The sequence below is a fragment of the Chiloscyllium plagiosum genome, chromosome 22, assembly GCF_004010195.1.
Source record: "Chiloscyllium plagiosum isolate BGI_BamShark_2017 chromosome 22, ASM401019v2, whole genome shotgun sequence".
Lineage (NCBI taxonomy): Eukaryota > Metazoa > Chordata > Chondrichthyes > Orectolobiformes > Hemiscylliidae > Chiloscyllium > Chiloscyllium plagiosum.
This window is the reverse complement of record NC_057731.1, coordinates 31,454,072-31,475,418: the sequence shown is the minus strand read 5'-3', so window position 1 is coordinate 31,475,418 and position 21,347 is coordinate 31,454,072. Positions and strand designations below refer to the sequence as shown.

The following is a 21,347-nucleotide window of genomic DNA, read 5'->3' as shown; positions in this document are numbered from 1 at the left end:
AGCTTGTTGCATACACACACTACCATCTGCATGATAAAGTTGCCCCTTAGGTTGCTTTTAGATCTTTCCCATCTCACCATAATTTAATGTCCTACAGTTTTAGACTCCCCCTTCACCCTATTCAAGCCCCTCAGGATTTTATAAGCCTCTATTAGGTCACCCTCAGCCTCTGACATTCCAGGGAAAATAGCCCCAGCCTATTCAGCTTCTCCCTACAAGTCTCCAACCCTGGCAACATCCTTGTAAATCTATTTTGAACCATTTCAAGTTTCACAGCATCCTTCCTATAGCAGGGAGAATTGTATACAGTATTCCAAAAATGGCCGAACTAATCTCCTGTACAACTTGACCTCCCAACTCAGATATTCAATGCACTGACCAATAAAGGCAAGTGCCTAACCAAATGCCTTCTTCACTATCCTATCTACCTGCAACTCCATCTTCAAGGAACTATGAATTTGCCCTTCAAGGTCTCTTTGTTCAGCAACACTTCCCAGGGCCTTTCCATTTGAAACTTCAATAGTCAGGTGCTCTCAGGGTAAAGCAGGGACATTAGTAGTTACATGAGGGGTTTGAGGGACAGGGACACTACACAATCAGCAGTGTGGGGTCACAGGCAGCACTTGCAAGTCACTGTAGTGAACAGAAAGTTGAATTTCACCATACACTCGAAAAATCAAATGTGCTCTAGGTTTTAATATCAACAGACACAAACTCAAAGTGGGAGGAGTAGTAATTTTTTGAAAAGGAGTTGAGTTCAAACCTAGAAAATGAAGATACCTAAAAGATTACTCCAATAATCAGGAGTCCGGTGATTCCATACTATTCATTTGCCTTCTATTCAGTTAAGCAGAATATCATTTGTCTCCAGTTGAGACCCCTTGAAGGCAATGGATACCATAGGGGCTGGAGTGCATTATTAACTGCCAAACTGACATTTAATTTTGAATTTTCTTGATTTAAGTTTTGAACATTTGGTTTTTGTTACAATGCTCCTTCAACAGGCTAATATCCTTTATTCCAATCTAATTTGTTTAATTTGATTTAATTAACATTAAGTGGCTTATAAGAGCTTCCTCATATCATCCAGCCTGATCTCATCTTGTAAAGAACTGATTGAGTACCCTGTGCCCTGATTGAGATCTTGTAATATCTGAGGTCAACAAGAATACTCATGTGAGAGCCTAACCTGGAATCTCAAGGGGAAGAACTTCACGGGTGAAGTGTCCCTTTACTAAGTATTTGTACTGTCTCTCACCAATCTGCTGCAATTTTTTAGAATTGTTCTTAGGATGTGGACATTGCTAGCTCAGCCAACATTTGTTGCCCATCCTTATCTGCCCAGAGGATATTTAATAGCCAACCTCAAGAACAGTGATAAATTTCCAAATCAGGATGGTGGTGCCTTGGGAGGGAACTTGAAGGTGGTGGGTTTTTTTAATGTATCGCTGCTGTTGTCTAGACAGAAGTGATTATTAGTTTGAAAAAATGTCTTTGGCAAATTTCTGCAATGTACTGAGCGTTGGTGGAGGAGGAAGTCTTTTTTTAATAACACATTCACAGGTCTGGGTGTCACTAGCTAGGCCAGCATTTCTTGCCCATCCCTAATTGCCCAGACGGTCAACCACATTGCGCTGTGTCTGGAGTCATATGTAGGCTAGACTGGGTAAGGATGGCAAATAATGATCCCTAAAGGACATGAATGAACCAGGTGGGCTTTTTCCAACAATTGGTAATGGTTTCATCGTCGTCATTAGACTCCTAACTACAGATTTTTATTGAATTCAAATTCCACCATTTGCCAAGGCAGGATTCGATCTCAGATCTCCAGAACATTACCTCAGTCTCTGGATTAATGGTCCAGTGATAACATTTATCTGGTAAAGTGGGGAGTATTCTATCACATTCCTGACTTTTGCCTTGTAGATGGTGGATAGGCTTTGGGGAGTTAAGACGTGAGTTACTTGCTACAGTCTTTCTAGTTTCTGACATGCTCTTGTAGCCACTGTATTTATGTGGTGAGTCCAATTGAATGTCTGGCCAATGGTAACCCCCAAGATGTCAATAGTGGGAGATTCAGTGATAGTAATGCCATTGAATGTCAAGCGGTGGTGATTAGATTGTCTCTTGTTGGAGGGTCATTGTCTGGTATTTGTGTGGTGTAAATGTTACTTGCCACTTTTCAGGCAAGCCTGGATATTGTCCAGGTCTTGTTGCATTTGAACATGAACTGCTACTCCTATCTTTGCTAGCTATTCTATCTTTTCTTTCCAGTTGGATTTGACAGCAGCTAGAACTGTCCTTGACAGATGCTATTTTGCTCTCTATATTCATCAGGAAGACATCCAAGACCTGTAAAAACATCTTTTTAATATAAAAACAAAATTCTTGAGAAACTCAGCGGGTCTGACAGCAATTGTGGAGAGAAAAGCAGAGTAAATATTTGAAGTTCAACATGACTTCTTTAGAACTGAAGATGAGAAGTTTCTGTAGTACTTTAAAGTAAAAAGTGATTACTTTAAAATCTTTTGGAGCATATTCTGTATGAACTCATTTATTTCATTTTTCACTCAGCAATTTGTTGTGAAAATTCTGAAAGACAGCTGATTTAAAAAAAAATTAAGCTTCTGTCAGCTTTTGTTCCACTATCCAATTCGAAGACCTTTAGACCACCCCCACTTCTTTCATCAGCAAGAACCATTCTGTTCTCAAACTTAAAAACTACAATAAAGGTTTCATTGTACAGCTGGATCAGTTCACTTGTTAAGATATCTTTTTTGATGTGAATTGCAGAATAGTCTGTATTCAGAATATTTCTAGTTGCTTTTAGTACACAAAAGTCTAAAAGGATGTATTGTTTTCTAGCTTTATTCATATGAAAATAGATGTGAAATTCTTCAGTGTGTCTGACTGAAGAAAATGTTCCACAAACAGTGGACAGCTTTGAAGGGTAGTGTTAAGTAGAGTTCACATTTAAAACGTAGCTTTCAGTTTGCTAAAATGGAATCTTGGTTTCTATGATGATCTGTACTCTGTTATTCAAATGCCAAACCAATTGAGAATGGTAAGGTTCAGATTGTATTTGTCTTTGAACCATCTGATTTGCACCCAAGTCAGTTGAAAATTCCCTTGTTCAGAATTTTCACAACCCCATGGAGGCAGCTTATGAGGTGGGGAGGCATACAACTTCAGAAAGTCTCCAAGATGAGCTTCTGCCTCCTGCTTCCCAGCCAGCAACAGTAAAATCCCTGACAGAAAATGGCAAGGTGGCCATCTTCTCTTGTGTATGTAACCTTGCTGTATGCAGAACATGGAATTTGTGGAGGCAATTCTCTTCAACCTTCATACTTTATTGTATTGCTCACCTGGTGTTGGTGGTAGCTCCAGTCACCCTGGTGTCCCGGCCACCTCTGCTGCTGCCTCGGCCTCAGCAACGCTCTCACTTGTCACACAGTGTAGGCTGCCAGCTTCTCTTGCGATGTACCACGCTGCCCTGGGCTCCCATCTCCCAGAACATGCTTCAACCTCTAAGCAGATGACCTGTTAATTGGACCTTTCCTAGTAAGCTAGACAGGTAGACTCCTTCCTAAAACATAAAGGCTTGTAGCCCAGACTTCTGGATATTGACACCACAGGAAATTTCCTGGCTCCCCAATTTTTTTTTTCAGTCAGCTGCTTCTTAGTATTTGAAGGGTACTTGTGCCAAGATTATATAATATTATTTTACAATGTAAATACTTAAGAGTCTTGATTTTTGGCTTGGCAAGTTACCAAAGTATTACTAGGACTGGCTTTGTTGGTTAATCACTGACAAATCAAATTTGTGATCTTCTGTGGTATTGTCAATCAACAAAATAAACTCCATGAATATCATATGATCATAGTTATTTTTTCCATTCACAAGTGAAGAACAGTATGCTTCTCAGTTTAATTAAGCATGAGGTGAGCATTTTCTTGTTTTCACTTTTGTCAAAACTTGAGGCTAAAGTCCTGAACTGCTGAATAAAAACCTTTGTTTTCAAATGCTGCTTGGATATGGGATGCAGAATGCACAAATTTAGCATGATGTTACAAACTAGCTTCTAACAGTTTCAAACCCATTGTCAGTGTACACTATAAAGGCTATTATCTGTTTTAGATGTAGGTTTGCTTGCTGAGCTGGAAGGTTCATTTTCAGATGTTTCATTACCCTACTAGGTAACATCTTCAGTGGGCCTCAGGTGAAGCAATGCTGAAAATTCCTGCTTTCTATTTATATGTTTGGGTTTCTTTGGGTTGGTGATGTCATTTTCTGTGGTGAAGTCACTTCCTTTTCCATTTCTTAGGGGGTGGTAGATGGGGTCTAACTCAATGTGTTTGTTGATAGAGTTCCAGTTGGAATGCCATGTTTCTAGAAATTCTCCTGTGTGTCTTTGCTTGGCTTGTCCTAGGATGGATGTGTTGTCCCCGTCAAAGTGGTGTCCTTCCTCATCCATATGTGAGGATACTAGTGCGAGAGGGTCATGTCTTTTTGTGGCTAGTTGGTGTTCATGTATCCTGGTGGCTAGTTTTCTGCCTGTTTGTCCAATGTAGTGTAGTTACAGTCCTTGCTCAGTATTTTGTAAATGACATTAGTTTTGCTTGTTGTCTGTATAGGGTCTTTCAAGTTCATTAGCTGCTGTTTTAGTGTGTTAGTGGGTTTGTGGGCTACCATGATGCCAAGGGTCTAAGTAGTCTGGCAGTCATTTTTGAGATGTCTTTGATGTAGAGGAGAGTGGCCAGGGTTTCTGGAAGTGTTTTGTCTGCTTGTTTGGGTTTGTTGCTGAGAAATCAGCAGACTGTGTTCAAAACGTATTCAAAAATTATTTTGAAAAGTATTTAGAAAGAATAGGTACCCAATGAACACAGTCTACTGATTTCTCAGCAACAAATCCAAACAAGCAGACAAAACACGTCCAGAAACCCTTGCTACTCTCCTCTACATCAAAGACATGTCGGAAATGACTGTCAGACTACTCAGACCTCTTGGCATCATGGTAGCCAACAAACCCACCAACACACTAAAACAGCAGTTTGAAAGACCCTATACAGACAACAAGCAAAACTGTCATTTACAAAATACAGTAACAAACACTACGTTGGACAAACGGGAGGAAAACACTACATTGGATAAACAGGCCACCAGGATACATGAACACCAATTAACCACAAAAAAATGACCCTCTCTCACTAGCATCCATACATACGGATGAGGAAGGACACCACTTCGACTGGGATAACACATCCATCCCAGGACAAGCCAAACAAAGTTACGTATGAGAATTCCTAGAAGCATGGCATTCCAACCGGAACTCTATCAACAAGCACGTCGAGTTAGACCCCATCTACCACTCCCTGAGAACAGGAACCGGAAGTGACTTCACCACAGGAAATAACATCACCAACCCAAAGAAACCCAAACATATAAATAGAAAGCAGGTATTTTCAGCATTGCTTTACCTGAGGCCCATTGAAGATGTTACCTAGTAGGGTAACGAAATGTCTGGAAATGAACCTTCCAGCTCAGCGAACAAACCTACATCCAAAACCTCAGCCTGAGCAACAAATCTTCTCAAAACTTGCTATTATCTGTTCCCAGCATACTCAAGGTTACTCCTTACCATCAGAGTTGAGGAAAAGGGAAATTAGCAATTTGACATTCCCATTTATTCTCAGATGCAAAATCAATCTCTCTCCATTACTGTGGTGTGAAAATCAGATGAATTTGTTAATATGTTAAATATAAAACTCAAATAATGTTGGTAATCGACATCAGATGAATCAGTTTCAGCAGCCTTTATAGTTTATAGTTAATATTTTTAGCATTTGGAAATGTTAATCTGTGCAATATACTAATAAAAGATCCACACCTGAAATAATAGTTATTCTGTACTTTCCATAGATGATGTTCAGAATGCTGAATGTTTGGCATTTTGTGTCTTTTATGTTTTTTCATGTTCTGTACTGACACTTCAGACCAGTGTCTTCTGCAATTAAAAGGCCTTTACCATTCATGTTTAGTACTTTGGCAAAAAAAAAAGAGTTCACTGTAGTTTTGCAGGCATGTGTTTACTAACAGGAAACTTACAAAGGTAAAATGAAGTTGACATCCCCTCTGAGGTGAAATTTTTGAAACAAATAGTTGTTTCTTAATAATGGTATCTCATTCACTCATCTTACAACACACTTTTGGACAGTTTGTTTCCTTTGAAAGATACCGGGAAAAAAAGAGCAAAGGTCGCATAAACAGGCATTGTCAATCCAGCCACCGATAGGACCTGAGAAAAACATAAGGATCATTAATTTTCTTTGACACAAACAATTTTATATGAATACGTCATTTGTGAAATAATACAAAAGCTGTTTTTATATTGTGGCCTTTGCTTTGCAATGTACAGCGAATATTCCTGTAGGCTGTATTGTAAGGTCCAGCGTTGCATGCATGCGCTGGCTGTCCTGACATTTTGGCCAAAACAGATCACATTTACAGAATTTGTATGGCATAACATAACAAAATGTCACTACCAAAATGTGCTAATCCTTCTCCAGTGTACATTTTAGTCTATTAATAATGTCAGAACGAAACTGTGGAAAACAGAAGCTCTGCACCACAGAAACTGTGTCTGCTTAAAAAATTAAAAACATTAATTTATCACTACAATTCACCATTATTTTTCTAGTACCCCTAAAGTAAATAACATTATAATTGAATTTATAATTATTGCATTCATTTTACAATTAGAATATTACTTTGTTAATTCTTAATCATTAGGCTAAATTGTTCGTAGGATTTTTTAAAAATCTTGTGGAAATTGTTTATTTAAGATATTGAACTAATTACTAACCTGACTTTGGCTGCATTTCTTGGTGGTGCCAAATTTCTGGCATATGTAACCAGTACTAAAGACTTTCCATTCTTCATCAACCAAAGCCTGTACTTGAATTTCATATTTCACATCACGTTCATGTCGTAAGCTAAAGGCTTTGTGTTCAGTAATTCCAAAAGGCATACTTGGATCTGCAGGACTTATTCTCTGGAAATGAACAGTATTTTCAAACAAACAATTAATATCAGTGAAACCAAGAGGAGTTTCGCTGAAGGTTCATTGACCATCGATATTCAATTCCTTTAAGGCTTGTGGATTGTTTAAACACCTTTTTACATACTAAAAATGAGGAAATGTAGAAGTGGAGGTTGTGGTATTGGAGAAAACTTGGGAAGGTGGCAGTCCTAGCAAACTTAATCGCGGAATTTAATAATCATTTTTTACAATTCCTTTTCCTGCCCAACAGCCAGTAAAATTGGAAGGTTGGCAATTCGGTGAACTTGGTGAAATTGTTCGGGGTAGCATCTGGAAATTTGGAAAAGATCAGTGGAGGTAGGCTCAATAAACAAAAAGACAAGGGGAGGGATTCTTGGCAGATGTGAAACTCAAAGCAGTCCAATTGAGGAAGTGGATATTGGAAGTTGAAGGATCTAGTCATTTGTACCATCAGCGAGCTGCAGTGTAATTTAATTAAAGATTTACCTTAGAAACCAAGATTCTCTCAGACTCTTCCAGAGTCACACATTTCCACAGAAAGTGTTTACCTACTTTAACCAACTTCTCAGTTCCTCAATTAGCTGCTAAGTTTCTCAAGCCTTGGGGAAACAGGCTGGATTGCATTAAATTTAGATCAAGTTCTGAGCTGATTTAAATATTGTAAAGAGGTGTCTCACCTCAAAAAACCAGAATACATGCATATCATGTAACCCATCTCCAAACAATGGCAACGGTAGTGGACTGGGTCACATTTCATAATTCCTGCTCATTATGAGGAGGATTATTACTGATCCCATTACTTTATGTCATAAAAACATTCCCCCATTCTTCATTCATAGAAGAATAACAGATACAAAAAGAGGAACTTTATTTCCTTAATTTCTAACAGATATGAAGATACTGAATTAAAGGAAATCACAATACAGCAAAACTGAAGAATCCTTGATTTATTGACAAATTTATAGAATGAATCTTTTAACAAATACAATACAAGGTAATTCCTTTCTGCAGTCCTAATTTGAAACATATTTGTTTGGATTTTTTTGTATGTTGGTTAACAAAAGTGTTACAATTATGAGGGATCTAGGTGTACAGGTCCAGATATCCCTGAAAATAGCAACACAAATGGATAAGGTGGTCAAGGCCAGGGCATTGAATATAAAAGTTGGCAAGTTATGTTCGAGGTGTATGAAACTTTAATTAAGCCACATGTGGAATATTACATGCATTTCTGGTTCCATACTACCAGAAGAACGTGGAAGCTTTGGGGAGAGTGCAGGGAAGGTTTACCAGTATGTTGCCGGTCTGGAGGGTTTTCGGTGTGAGGAGAAGTTGGATAAATCGGATTGTTTTCACTGGAAGGACAGAGGCTGATGGGTGACCTGATAGACATCTACAAAATTATGAGAGGCCTAGATTGGGTGGATAGTCAGAGGCTTTTTCTCAGGATAGAAAGGTCAACTATTAATAGGAATGATTTAGAGGGATATGGGCCAAGTGCTGGCAAATGTGACTAGATTAGGTTAGGATATCTGGTCGGCATGGACGAGTTCGACCAAAGAGTCTGTTTCCATACTGTACATCTGTATGACTCTAATATCAAGAGGGCATGGGTTCAAGGTGAGAGGGATAGGTTTAGGGAAGATGTACAGGCAAGGGTTTTCACAGAGAGGATGGCGTGTGCCTGGAACGCACTGCGAGTGGAGGTGATGAAACAGGCACATTAGCAACGTTTAAGGAGCATCTTGATAGTCACATAAACATGAGCCGACAGAGGGATAGAAACCACCCATGGGCAATAAGTAGTAGGTCTAAATAAGGAATAGGAATTGGCGCAGGCTTGGTATGCGGAAGGGCCTTTTCCTGTGCTGTTTTGTATTTTATTGTATTATATACCATCCTGGCCACTAATATTTTTCTCTCTCCATATATTGTTGTGTTGTGCTTTTGCAAAAGTCAACAGACTGCCCATAACTTTTCAAACTAACTCTTCTTGAATGTACGTATGACAAAATTAATATTTAATAAGAAAGGCCAAAAAGTCTGTGAATGAGAACAAGTTAGTAGTATGTCTAGGCAAGTGTATTTCAACATTTATGCATGCAGGTGAGTGCACAATAATCACACAAGGTCCAAAATGTTTGCCATTTTCTCTGATACAAAAATTGAAACATAAATTTCTCTGCTCCACTTCGAAATAAAAACCATGTGTGCAAACAAGAATTTCAATGAATGTACTTTTGTAAACACCACCAATTAGTGATGAATAGATTCACCCACTTCATTATGACAGCAACTGTGCATGCAAACCCATTGACAATGCTTTGACCTGGGACTTATGTCTGACCATAACGAATTCCACTGTGTTTCAGTCACTTTGTAGATCTCCTTTTCTTTCTTGCAGATGAATATGTGTTTAAAGTAAATTAATTTGATTAAGCTGTTTCCCCCAATCATTGTACTTAACTGATGTTTTAGTCTCTTATCAAAGTCTGTGTGTTTCTTGTTGATATGTGCAATGTTAAGTCTCAATTAGCCTGAAGAAGAGCACTGGTGTGTGGCTGGCCAGCCATCAGATGAACTGCACTTGAACACAAAACTTCTGTGGTGTGTAACAGTACCTTAAGGAGGCCTTTCTGGTACAGTAGCCAAGTCCCTAAGTCTGAGACAAAAAGGAGGTTCAAGTCCTAACTGCATCAGAGATATGTCATAACATTTCTTAATAGATTGATTAAAAATACCTGATAGTACCTTCAAGGCCCTTGTGGTGCAGTGACAGTGTTGCTATCTCTAAGCTAAGAGACCTAGCTTCAAATCCCACCTTCTCCAGAGCTGTATAATAACATTTCTGAGCAGGTTGATTAGAAAGTGCCTAATAGTAAAAAATTTTGTGACATAGGATTTGCATTTGTGACATAGGATTCCTTTTCACTCTGGGGCTCATTATTTTCAGTGGCAAACCTCAATCATTTGTACAGGGTTACATGATAACACAAAATCTATGCTGACATAAATGCCAGCAGGTTATGGACCTCTGAATGCCACATGGCCAATTGCGCACTGATAAAGATAAGGAACAAAGAAAGTTTACAGCCCAGGAACAGGCCCTTTGGCCCTCCAAGCCTGTGCCGATCCAAATCCACTGTCTAAACCTATCGCCCAATTCCTAAGATTCTGTATCCCTCTGCTCCCCACACAAAACCATGTTGCCTGTCAGTGATAAATCCATTCTCTTCCAAATATAAATAGATCCAATCCCTCAGTACCTTCTCCAATAACTTTCCCATCACTGATGTCAGGCCTCCTGGTCTGTAATTACCTGGACTACCCCTACTACCCTTCTTGAACAGGGGGACAACATTAGCAAAGAAGTTAAAGAAAACAGTGACCCCACTGTAATCAAAGCATCTTTCTCATTGATTATGTAAGGGGAGACCAGTGACCTGTGTTGTATCGCCCTCCATTGAAAAACAGAATCAGTCAAATCACAACAAAATGTGACATGGCTGCTGAACATGATGGATCTCGCCCTGCCTCAGCTCAGTCCATACTCACCAATTCTCAAAGATAGAGCCTGTGGTTTCTTCTCAATTTGACCATGAGTTTCATTTGTAATATCTGTGCAAGTGGTTGTTTCAAGTTGGAATCAATCTAACATCTTCTGGATTCTGCAAATAATTCGTCTTTTCTTCTCTCTTGCATATTAACACGCATGGTCTACCATGTGTTCCAGACTACAGACTTGAATATGTGCTATCAGACTTGGATATGTGCCAACTTTGCCTTTAAGGATAAGAGTTGTGGGAAATGAGACGGGGGAGTTGAACCATTGAAATTCCTTCACATAGCACATACTTTTTCTCATTAAAGCACACAGAAGTTTTCACTTCCACAACATTATTTGCCTTCTCCTTAGTCACAAAGTTTCAACAATAGTCAATTTTTAAATACTAATCTTTTACCATTCTCTTTTTCGTTGTGCATGTTGATTGACTGTGTTCAAACCATTTGTTTAACATGTGCCAACTTTTTCAAACTTATTCCAGAACTCTTGGTATGTTCTCCAGGTTGACAGCAAGTTCTGTCCTGTCATGCTAAGTTCCCATGCTCTGCATATTTTGAGTGAAGGCACTCCTCATCCAAATCTGCTGATGTTATAATGGTTGTGGCAAATATCCAGAATCTTGTCCAATTGACAAACTTTGTAAAATATTTAGGAGAAACATAGGACTGCAAATACTGAGGAGTCAGAGTCGATACATGTGGTGCCTGGAAAATATTTGATCAGTTAATTGTTTAACAAGCATTAAAAATGAAAAAAAATGATGACAGAACAAGGATCTGGCCATTCTATCCATTGTATTCATACCAGCTGTCTGCAAATACAATTTGTTAGTCCTATATTCCTACCTTTATCATTTTTCTTCTCTTCAGATAATTGTCCAGTTTTGTTTGAATCTGCCTCTCCTATATTCTCAGATAATGCATTTCAGATCCTGAAAACTTCTGCATAAAGAGGTTTTTCCTTTTGTCATCTTTAGTGCTTTTGTCATTCATCTTAAATTGGTGTCTGACCCCTTCTACTAACAGAACAGTATCTCGCTATCTATTCTATCTTGAACACTCCTGATTTTGAATAACTTCAACAAATCCCCTCTCAGCTTTTGGTCCATGAAAAATACAATTCAATCTCTCAAATCGATCCATGTAACTGAAGTTCCCCATTCCTGGAAAGCATTATTGTAAATCTTACTGCACCCTCTCTAATGTCTTCACATACCTCTTAAAATGTGGAGCCCAAAATTGGACACACTATTCCAAGCGCTATAAATGGTTCACCTTAACTTTCTTGCTTTTACATGGCCAAGATCCTTTTTGTCTTTTCAGCCATTTTCAGCCATATGTCTGGCCACTTTCAACACTTTGTGCACAAATACTCACAGGACTCTGTCAGGTCACTTGTAATTTCTGTGACCTTGAGGCATTGGTTAATTTTAATGTGGAAGGTTGCAGCTCCATTGCAATATCTATGCAAGCTTCTCCCCAAGCTTTTGCTGTGCTTCGGTTCGATATTCCTGACCTTTGGCCATCCAGTTTGTCCCACCCAAAATGGGAGCACAAGATGTTTGCTGTTATGCTTATGGTCTTCAATAACCACTGGCCTTCACATGGGCATCATCAGACCCCTAACAAAAATCCTTTCAATTTAATTTGGTAAGCTTCCTTTCACATTTTGTTCTTGTTACAGTGTTCTTTCAGATTGATCATTTGCTTACTTGTTGATTTAGTTACTCAAAAGAGTATGCACACAGGTCTCTCTGCTCCTGCAAACCTGACAGAATTATATTCTTTATTTTACATCATCATATCTCATTTTTTCTCTGAACATGAACCATTTCACACTTCTCCATATTAACTTCCACATACCTCATATTCACTAATTCCACCAGCCACTCTATGTCTGCATGTAGCCATTATTATCCTCCTTGCATCTGTGAAACCCCCTGTGATTATACTAGATAAACTACAAATAAAGTTGGCATTATTCTGCTTTGAGAGTATGGTGCTGGAAAAGAGGAGAATTAGCGTTTCAAGCATTATTCTGCTTGTATAGCATTCAAAGTGTAGACTGCCAGACCATTCCACTATTTCTATGATGAGATGCAGTAAGAGGACTGCCAAAGAAAAGCAGGAAGAAAGACTTGTTAGGTGATCGTTGAGGGTAGAGCAGAGGATGTTGTCTACATGAATTTTAGTAAGGCTTTCGACAAGGTCCCTCCTGGTAAGCTCATCCAGAAGATTAAGGTGCATGGTATCCACGGTGATATGGGCGCATGGATTCAAAATTGGCTTTCCCATAGAGGGTGGAGGGCAGTGATGGAAGGGTGTTTATCATGCTGGAGGTCTGTGGCTAGTGGTGTTGCGTAGGAATCTGTACTGGGACCTCTGCTGTATCAGATATATATGAATGATTTGGGTGAAAATGTAGATAGGTGGGTTAGTAAATTTGTAGTTGATACAAAGTTCGTTGGAGTTGTGGGTAGCATAGATGGTTATAAAAGGATATAGCAGGATTTAGATCAGTTGCAGTTATGGGCAGAGAAATGGCAGATGGAGTTTAATCTGGGTAAGTGTGAAATGCTGCACTTTGGGAGATCAAATATTAAGGAAAAGTGTACAGTTAGTAGCAGGACCCTGAACAGCATTGATGTACAAAGCTTTCAAGTGCATGGCTCCCTGAAAGGGGCCACACAAGCAGACAGGATGGTAAAGAAGACATATGGCATATTGGTCGGTGAATTGAGTACAGGAGTCAGAATGTCATGTTGCAATTTTATAAGACTTTGGTCAGGCCGCACTTAGAGTATTGCTTTCAATTCTGGTTGCCACATTACAGGAAGGATGTGGAGGCTTTGGAGAGAATGCAGAAGAAGTTTACCAGGATGCTGCCTGGATTAGAAGGTATGAGCAATAAGGAGAGGCTAGAAAAAACTTGGGTTGTTTTCTCTGGAGTGGCAGAGACTGAGGGGAGACTTGATAAAAGTCTATAAAATTATGAGATGCATAGATAGGGTTGATGGTCAGAATCTTTTTCCCAGAGTCTAAAACTAGAGGGCATGCATTTAAGATGAGATGAGAAAGGTTCAAAGAAGCTTTATTTCTCAGAGCAATGCCTTGATCAATCAAAATCACTCTACCTGGTTGACAATCTAAATGAAGTTTGGTAGTTAACTGTCAGTCACAAGAAATTGATGCATTCTACATGGCAACGCTTCTAACAATCAACTTGGCAACCAATGAGCACTCTTCTCTCATACAATATAAATGATGTTTGCTCTTTAATTGTACTCTTGCAAACATCCTGATGAGTCCTGATGTGTTTTTTTAACACAGGGAGTTGGCAGCAGTCCTGATGTGTTTTTTTAACACAGGGAGTTGGCAGGAGTCAGGAACTCGCAACCAGAAGTGGAGGTGGAGGGTGATACAATAGGGGCTTTCAAGGGACTTATAGATAAGTACATGAATATGCAGAGAATGGAGGGATATGGGCCAAGGGCAGGCAGAAGGGATTAGTTTAACTTGGCATCACGTTCTACACAACATCATGGGCCAAAGGGTCTGCTCCTGTGCTGTACATTTCTATGTTCTCTATTCAAAAGACAAGATGAGTAAATTATATCACGCAAACTGATGAAAGACCCTAATGTCCTGCAAAACGCTCAGTTCATCTCAGATTACCCTGGAAGGGCAAGGTATGTGAAAAAAATTGATCAATAGGTGAAGCAAGCTGCTTCAAGCTGTCACGGTGCAGTAGCAACACAAGTGATGTTTATCACTAACATGCTACTATCAAGCCAAAAAGACATTATGCCTATTACCCAAATGAGTAAAGTCATATGAGAATTTCAATGCTGCTGTGATGTCAAGTATATAGATAGTATGTACCAAAGACTCTGGATCATATGAAATATCACATCCCCTTGGCTGTTCTCAACATGCATGATACTGAATCCATCCACTAGTCTGTGCTTACAAAACTCAAAACAAGTGCCTAATATTAGACGTGTCCCCGTGAGCGACATCATTTGCTAAATAATCCGAAACGTGTAAAGATTTATGCTGACAACCACATCGAGATTATCAATCTGGCTTTCAATGTGGTGCAGTTGCACATATGGGAACTGTAAGGGACCTTTTTTTTTGTTTTGTACTGTAAATTGGAAAACAGAAGTTGAACACTGAATACAGCTAAAAAGTACTAGCAGAGGATCTTCTTTGCAATTTGAAGATCAAGTGGCATTGCATAGTGCACACATAAGCTACACACAAAAAAGCTGATATTACTTTTTGGTGCAGTGAGTTAAATACTTTGAGACAAAGGGATAGCAGGAGTGTTGAGGCCAAGGAAAAAAGCTGCCTAATAACAGCCTTCGAATTGGTCCAGTTGTTGTCTTTTAAAAACTTGTTTAACTCAACAAAATATATGATGGCTACTTTCTGCTTTATTTCTCAGAGCAATGCCTTGATCAATCAAAATCACTCTACCTGGTTGACAATCTAAATGAAGTTTGGTAGTTAACTGTCAGTCACAAGAAATTGATGCATTCTACATGGCAACGCTTCTAACAATCAACTTGGCAACCAATGAGCACTCTTCTCTCATACAATATAAATGATGTTTGCTCTTTAATTGTACTCTTGCAAACGTCCTGATGAGTTCAAGATGAAAAGCTTTGACAAAATGTGCCATTTTTCAGAAAAATTAAATATTTCTAATAGTGGATGCAGGTTGGGAGTGGGTGCAAACATAATGGACCTGCTGTCCATGCTATTTTATGTGTTCCTGCTTTCAAATAGCCCAGTCAGGGAGCTGTAGAATTCACCCCTTCATCCAGGTCCACGATATTTTAAGGCAAGTGTCTTCTTTCTTAGAATTAATTACTCATGAGAATTTCTGTCACTTTGAATCAGAGAATTTTTGAAATTTACCGTAGTCTCCTTATTGTAGCCTGGAGATTTCCCTTCCTAGGTCATTTTATACTTCGCCACACCCAGAGCATAGTCTCCGCAGGGCCACAATCTCTTATAAATTTGTACACTATTGGTGAATTTTTTTGCAGCATAGACTTTTATATCCATTGACAATTAAGTTGGCACAACCTCATTAGGGTCATTAAATTACTCATTTTGAAATATCTGCCTTTTACTTTATTTCAGAATGCTTTAACCAGTCGGCTTCTCCATATAATGTTATGCAGAAAGAACTTTGTGATTTAACTACATGCATGGAGATGGTCAGTGTGTGTGTCATTCAAAGTTTTAATTAGGCTTGCTTAATGCATTTGTTTTCTGGAGTGCCTTCCATTTTTTGACTTTAGATTTGTTTCCATCAAGACCTTTCTTCAGGATTTTCCATTTCTCATACCAATTTTGAATAGCACCATCCAATGTGACAAGGTTCAGAAATACCTTGAAGGTATTTACTGTGCCACATATTCATCCGGTGTGAAAAAATGTCAATGCTGTGACAGGTGGCAAGGCAAATGTGTTTTCTTGCTTTGAGATAATTAAAGATTGTGTGTACCACAATAACAGCCACACCCTTAGATGGTGAGCTGACACTTATTAAGAGGTGTCACTGCTAACTTTTTTGATCCCAGCAAACTGATAGCAGGACATGTTTTTGCACGCTGGAAACCTACTTAAATTGGGGGCGGGGGTTAAACTTTGCAAAACTAGAACAGAACAAGTATCTTGAGTTGCTGGTTTAAACACAGACACATAAGCCAGTTGAAATCACAATTTTGCCACCATCTTAAGATTGGGGTTTTGAATTAGTATTTTAATTTCAGTTGTCTTTTTCCTACACAAGAGGAACTTTGAGAAAATGTTTCACATAATTATCTTTCAAAAGCAAAGGTTTGTCACCTTTTTATGGGATTTGTGCATTTATGATTTATTGATTTTATGTTGAAACATCAATGTGTGTAAATTTTGCTTGATTTTATTTGCCCTGCTTCCAAGGTACACCTGCTAAAACCCTCCATCACTTACTTAAGTAGTTCAACTACTCATGCAGAGGACCAAACTACACAAATTTCCTCTGTATTTTTGTGAGCAGCATGTTGTCACTGAATTACATCCAAAAATTCAGGCCGTCATCATCTAGTCATCTAGCATAACTGAGATTTCTGAAGTTCAATAGTGATTTTCATAACAGTTTAAAAACATCAAATCTGTCTTCAGATCAGCTCCACACTTAACAAAGGCTTTGTAATTCTCTGAATACCTAAAAATTTTAAGACTGCAATGCTCCGCTAACAAAAACAGTCAGAATGACTGAGCAGCAGGGATTGCTTTCCAAATGAACGTGCTCATATTCTGTATAATAACATAAGGAGGAGAACAAGAGGATGTGGGGGTGATGTGATTTTGCATTTACCCTGTTGGTGAAGCTCTTTCTTGACACTTTTTTAACGTTTCAGCATAGCAGCAAACCAAATTGACTCTTCAGGAAAACAGGTGTACTTTCCAAGTCATAAGCTTGCCACAGAAACCAAGCTATATATTTCTGCATTATGTTTGAGCATACCAAATAGGAGCAGGAGTAGGCCATTTGATCCATCAAGCCCTCTCCACTACATTGATTGGATCATGGATGATTTTTTTGTGGCCTTAACTCCACTTTCCTGCCTGCCTACAAAACCATTATCACGTTTATCAATCAAACATCTAACTTGGCCTTGGATATATTCAATGAATAAAGTTCCAAAGAGTAACAATCCTTTAAGATTTGAGATTCCTCCTCATCTCTGTATTAAATAGGGAACCCCTTACTTTTTAAAGTGTATCCCTGGTTCTCGATTCCCCCATAAAGGTAAACATGCTCCCAGCATCTACTCGGTCGAGCCCCAGTCAGAATCATCAACAAGGTCATTTATTATTCTTTTCAACTCTAATGGGTGTATGCTAATCTGCTCAACCTTTCCTCGAACAATGACACTTTCTTTTCCAGAATCAGATTAATGAACCTTCTCTGAATTACTTCCAATGCACATATATCCCTTAAATAATGAGACCAAATCTGGACACAATTTTCCAGATGCACTCCCACCATACCCTGCACAATTGTAACAAAATTACATCTATATTCAATTGCTTTTGCAACAGAGGCCAACAATTCAATTACCTTCCTAATGAGTTGCTGCACATGTATGTTTTCCCTTTCCTATTCATTTCCAGAGATATTTCCAGAAGTTTGTACTACTGCAATCGTTTTCCATTCAAATAATATTTTGCCGTTCTGTTCTTTTTATCAAAATGGAGAACTTCAAATTTTCGCACTTTATACCCCATCTGACTATATCCCTTTGCAAACTGTCCTCTTAATAATTGTCCTACTTCACTTTGTATTATCAGAACATTTGGCTACAGTATGTCTCTCTCTCTGGAATTAATGTGGTATATAAGCATGGATAGAGGTTTGGCTAACTAACAGAAAACATATGTCTGTTAGTCAGCCAAACCTCTATCCATGTTATGTATCACACTGATATTATGAACATCTATCTTGAACAATGACTTTTTATGTGGTACCTTATCAAATATTATTTGGATGTCCAACATCTGATTTTTCTTCTTTATCCACCCTGCCTTTTAGATTCTGAAAGAAGTCTAATAAATTTGTTAAGCACAATTTATCTTTCACAAAACCATGCTGATAGTATTTTTATTTTCTTGCTACTCCTCATTAATAATGGATTTCAGCATATTCCTGATGACAGATGCTAAACTAGTTGGTGTATAGTTCTTGCTTTCTGTTTTTCTCCTTACTTGAGTAGAGATGTCACATTTGCGGTTTTTAATTTGCTGGGGATATGCCTTTCCAGAATCTAAGGAATTTTGTGAGATTACAACCCATGCAACCATGATCTCTGCAGTTTCTTCCTTTAAGACCCAGGGATGCAGACCAAGAGATCTGTCAGCCTTTAGTCACATTAGCTTTCCTAGTACTTTTTCTCAAGTGATCATTATTGTTTTAAGATCCTCCATCTTTTCACATAAAATGGATCCAAGTAATTTCAGAGTTCCTGGACCAAAAGGCCTAGGTTCAGGCCCCACATATTCCAGAAGTATGGCATAACACAGCTAAATAGGTTGATTTAAAAAGAATTTCTGAACTAAAATATTTCTTTTCGATGTAGGTTATCTCTGTTCGAGTGCCATAGATTTTCCTGCAAAATTTTAATGCAACTTATTAACAATAATAAAAATGATCTTTTATCAATAATCATACTTCAAAACCCACCCTGCTTTGCACAGTCTTCACTTCCACTTTTTCTTACGTCTGCTCGTGATGACGTTTATTTGCAAATAACTCAAGAATTGGGGAAGAAATTAATGAAAATTTATGCAACAAACTGGACCTAAAATATGAAATCATGGTTTTAATTTCAGAATACATGGGAAAAGGTCTCTCAACCTTTCAAAAATGTTTTCTCCACAGAGACACTAAACATGCAATTCTGCGAAGGAACTCTGTAAAGCTAAATTCCAGGACAGTTGTGCAACCTCACAGCCCATCTTTTACGATGACCTGACAGCTGTATGACTGCAGATACATACATTCAATCAATCATGTAGACTTCTCCTTGTAACCGAATTGCATTCCTAAAAGATATTTTTCCAGCTCTTGAAATGGGTGAATTGTCACAGGGTCAATTACTTTTATTGGCAGTGTTCCATATATTCATTAAGGTCAGAGGGTGAAAATTCTTTTACTGTCTAGTCTGGCCTAATAGTGAATAATTTTATATTATGTCTATTTCTATGCTCAGTCTACATTCTGCAGATTTTGGTTATTACATTATCCAGAGCTCTCTGCTTATTATTAACAAATAAATCTACACAGTAGGAATAGAATAAGACATGTTGTCAGGAATGTTTCCTCTATTAGGATGAATAATGATAGTTCTAATCTGGGAACAAATACTACAACATAACTAAGAAAGCTTCACTCTGACCCTACATTTGGAATGATTATCAGAAGTTTGCAAAGGATGTGCTATCAGTCCATGTGAATTATATTCATTTCCTTTAAATGTACTGATGACCAGACACATGATTAAACAGCACTTTATTTGCCTGTGAAACATAGCTGTGTTGTGAAGTTAGTTGTGGATAAGAAAAATTAATCTGATGCATAGTTCCATGTATGTTTCTTGTTCCTCTAAATGTTTCTTTTTGACATCATTCTAAAATATATAGTGATAGAAGAAACCTCATACTATATGGTACTGTTAAAATAAAGTCTCCTTATTATTATGCCAGTTTGCTTCTTTGCAAGCAGACAATGCATCTTATGAGAGATATCATTGCCTGCAGTTTCCATTCGGAATTTAATACACAAATAAAAATGCTGCTCTCAAAGGGAAAACTTTCCAAACTGGACTAAGCAAGATTCAGTATTTTTAAGGCCAAATCAGTTTGATTGTTGCCTTACCTGCATGAAAAAACTGCAATTGGAACCTTTCTTTTCTTGAATAGCTTTGAGTTCAAAATAAAATCCACAGTATGAAACAATTTGCGAATGGTACCACGGCTCCTATTTATACATAAGAACCAAAACAAATTGATCCCAAAAACACAAGCATCTGAGTTATTTTAAGTAGTAGTAAAGAATATATAACTTCAATGTTCAACATTATAAAGATATTCAATGCTATTGCTATCATCAGTCACAACTCTCATACAGTTAAGCCAGCTTTCAATTTTTACATACTTACTTTAGATCAAAAATTAAAAACTGAAGTTCCAAACAGCCTGTTTCTAACACTGTTCACAAATATGCCAGATACATCTTTTAATGACAGAATCTTAACTAATATTATAATTATTAAAGAAATAATTATTACTTTGTCTGCTCAATTTATGTGATTAATTATTGAACTCAGCAGATCAGGCACTTATTAATCTAGCATCCCATATTTCAGTAACAAAACCCCATAAACCCCATAATTTCTCTCAAATAGAACAAAGATTGAAATGGGGAGCACAATTGAGAATGCTAGCATTTTAACTTCAAGATGAGTTGTTAGATTACATTATGCACTCCTTCTTCAGATTGTGGCTCTTTTCCAGAGGCATTCAAATTAACTCAATGTCTGCTCACCATCCTATGGAAATAAAACTTGTGCACCTTCAGCTCAATAACAGGAAAAAAAGTATCCATGATTTCAAGTGATAAGTGATAACTCTGTGCCCAGTGGCCACCCTGTATCAGATAATCATAACTAAGAATAAAGAGTGAAAGTAGTAAAGATGACAACTCCAGAGGAAGGACCCTGATCCTGAAGACCCAGTCACGAATGATGGAGGAAATGAACTTAGTTTCTCCACAAATGCTGCCATAGCCATAGAAGTGTTTTATTTCAGACTCGGACGAATGGAAATGATTAGGCCAAAAAGTTTGTTACTGGCCTTCTTAAAGTAAGTAATGCTGATGAGAACTGGTGTACATAATGATAACAATGCTTAACTATATCCATACTACAGCCCTCCCACTCCACCAAGGACATGCAGGTCCTTGGACTCCTTCATCGCCAGACCATGGCAACATGACGGTTGGAGGAAGAGCGCCTCATCTTCTGCCTGGGAACCCTCCAACCACAAGGGATAAACTCAGATTTCTCCAGTTTCCTTATTTCACCTCCCCCCACCTTGTCTCAGTCAAATCCCTCGAACTCAGCACCGCCTTCCTAACCTGCAATCATCTTCCTGACCTCT

General features: G+C 38.2%; 1 protein-coding gene across 3 annotated transcripts; it reads right to left on the bottom strand.

Annotated features, from left to right (window-relative positions):
• Positions 1-6,080: 6,080 nt before the first annotated feature.
• Positions 6,081-20,136, bottom strand: btbd16 (BTB (POZ) domain containing 16). 3 transcript variants are annotated; one of them, XR_006314935.1, is made up of 3 exons: positions 10,617-10,815; positions 6,864-7,052; positions 6,081-6,296 (listed from the first exon to the last, which is right to left on the bottom strand). XR_006314935.1 is itself a non-coding variant. In XM_043712687.1 (3 exons), the coding sequence occupies exons 1-3, from the start codon at positions 20,068-20,070 to the stop codon at positions 6,195-6,197; spliced, it is 297 nt and encodes a 98-aa protein (XP_043568622.1). In that variant the 5' UTR covers positions 20,071-20,136; the 3' UTR covers positions 6,081-6,194. The 3 variants fall into 3 exon arrangements, 2 of the variants coding, with proteins under 2 accessions (XP_043568622.1, XP_043568621.1); XM_043712687.1 differs by lacking the exon at positions 10,617-10,815 and adding an exon at positions 20,065-20,136; XM_043712686.1 differs by lacking the exon at positions 10,617-10,815 and adding an exon at positions 11,024-11,110.
• Between the last annotated feature and the right edge of the window lie 1,211 nt (positions 20,137-21,347).

Coding starts and splice junctions, on each gene's coding strand:
- btbd16 (XM_043712686.1), bottom strand. CDS start 11,080: ATGTTAAACAAATGGTTTGAACACAGTCAATCAACATGCACAACGAAA. Junction 7,053..11,023: donor GCACAACGAAAAAGAGAATG/GTAAAAGATTAG, acceptor GTTCATTTCCAG/AGAATAAGTCCTGCAGATCC. Junction 6,297..6,863: donor AGAAATGCAGCCAAAGTCAG/GTTAGTAATTAG, acceptor TGTTTTTCTCAG/GTCCTATCGGTGGCTGGATT.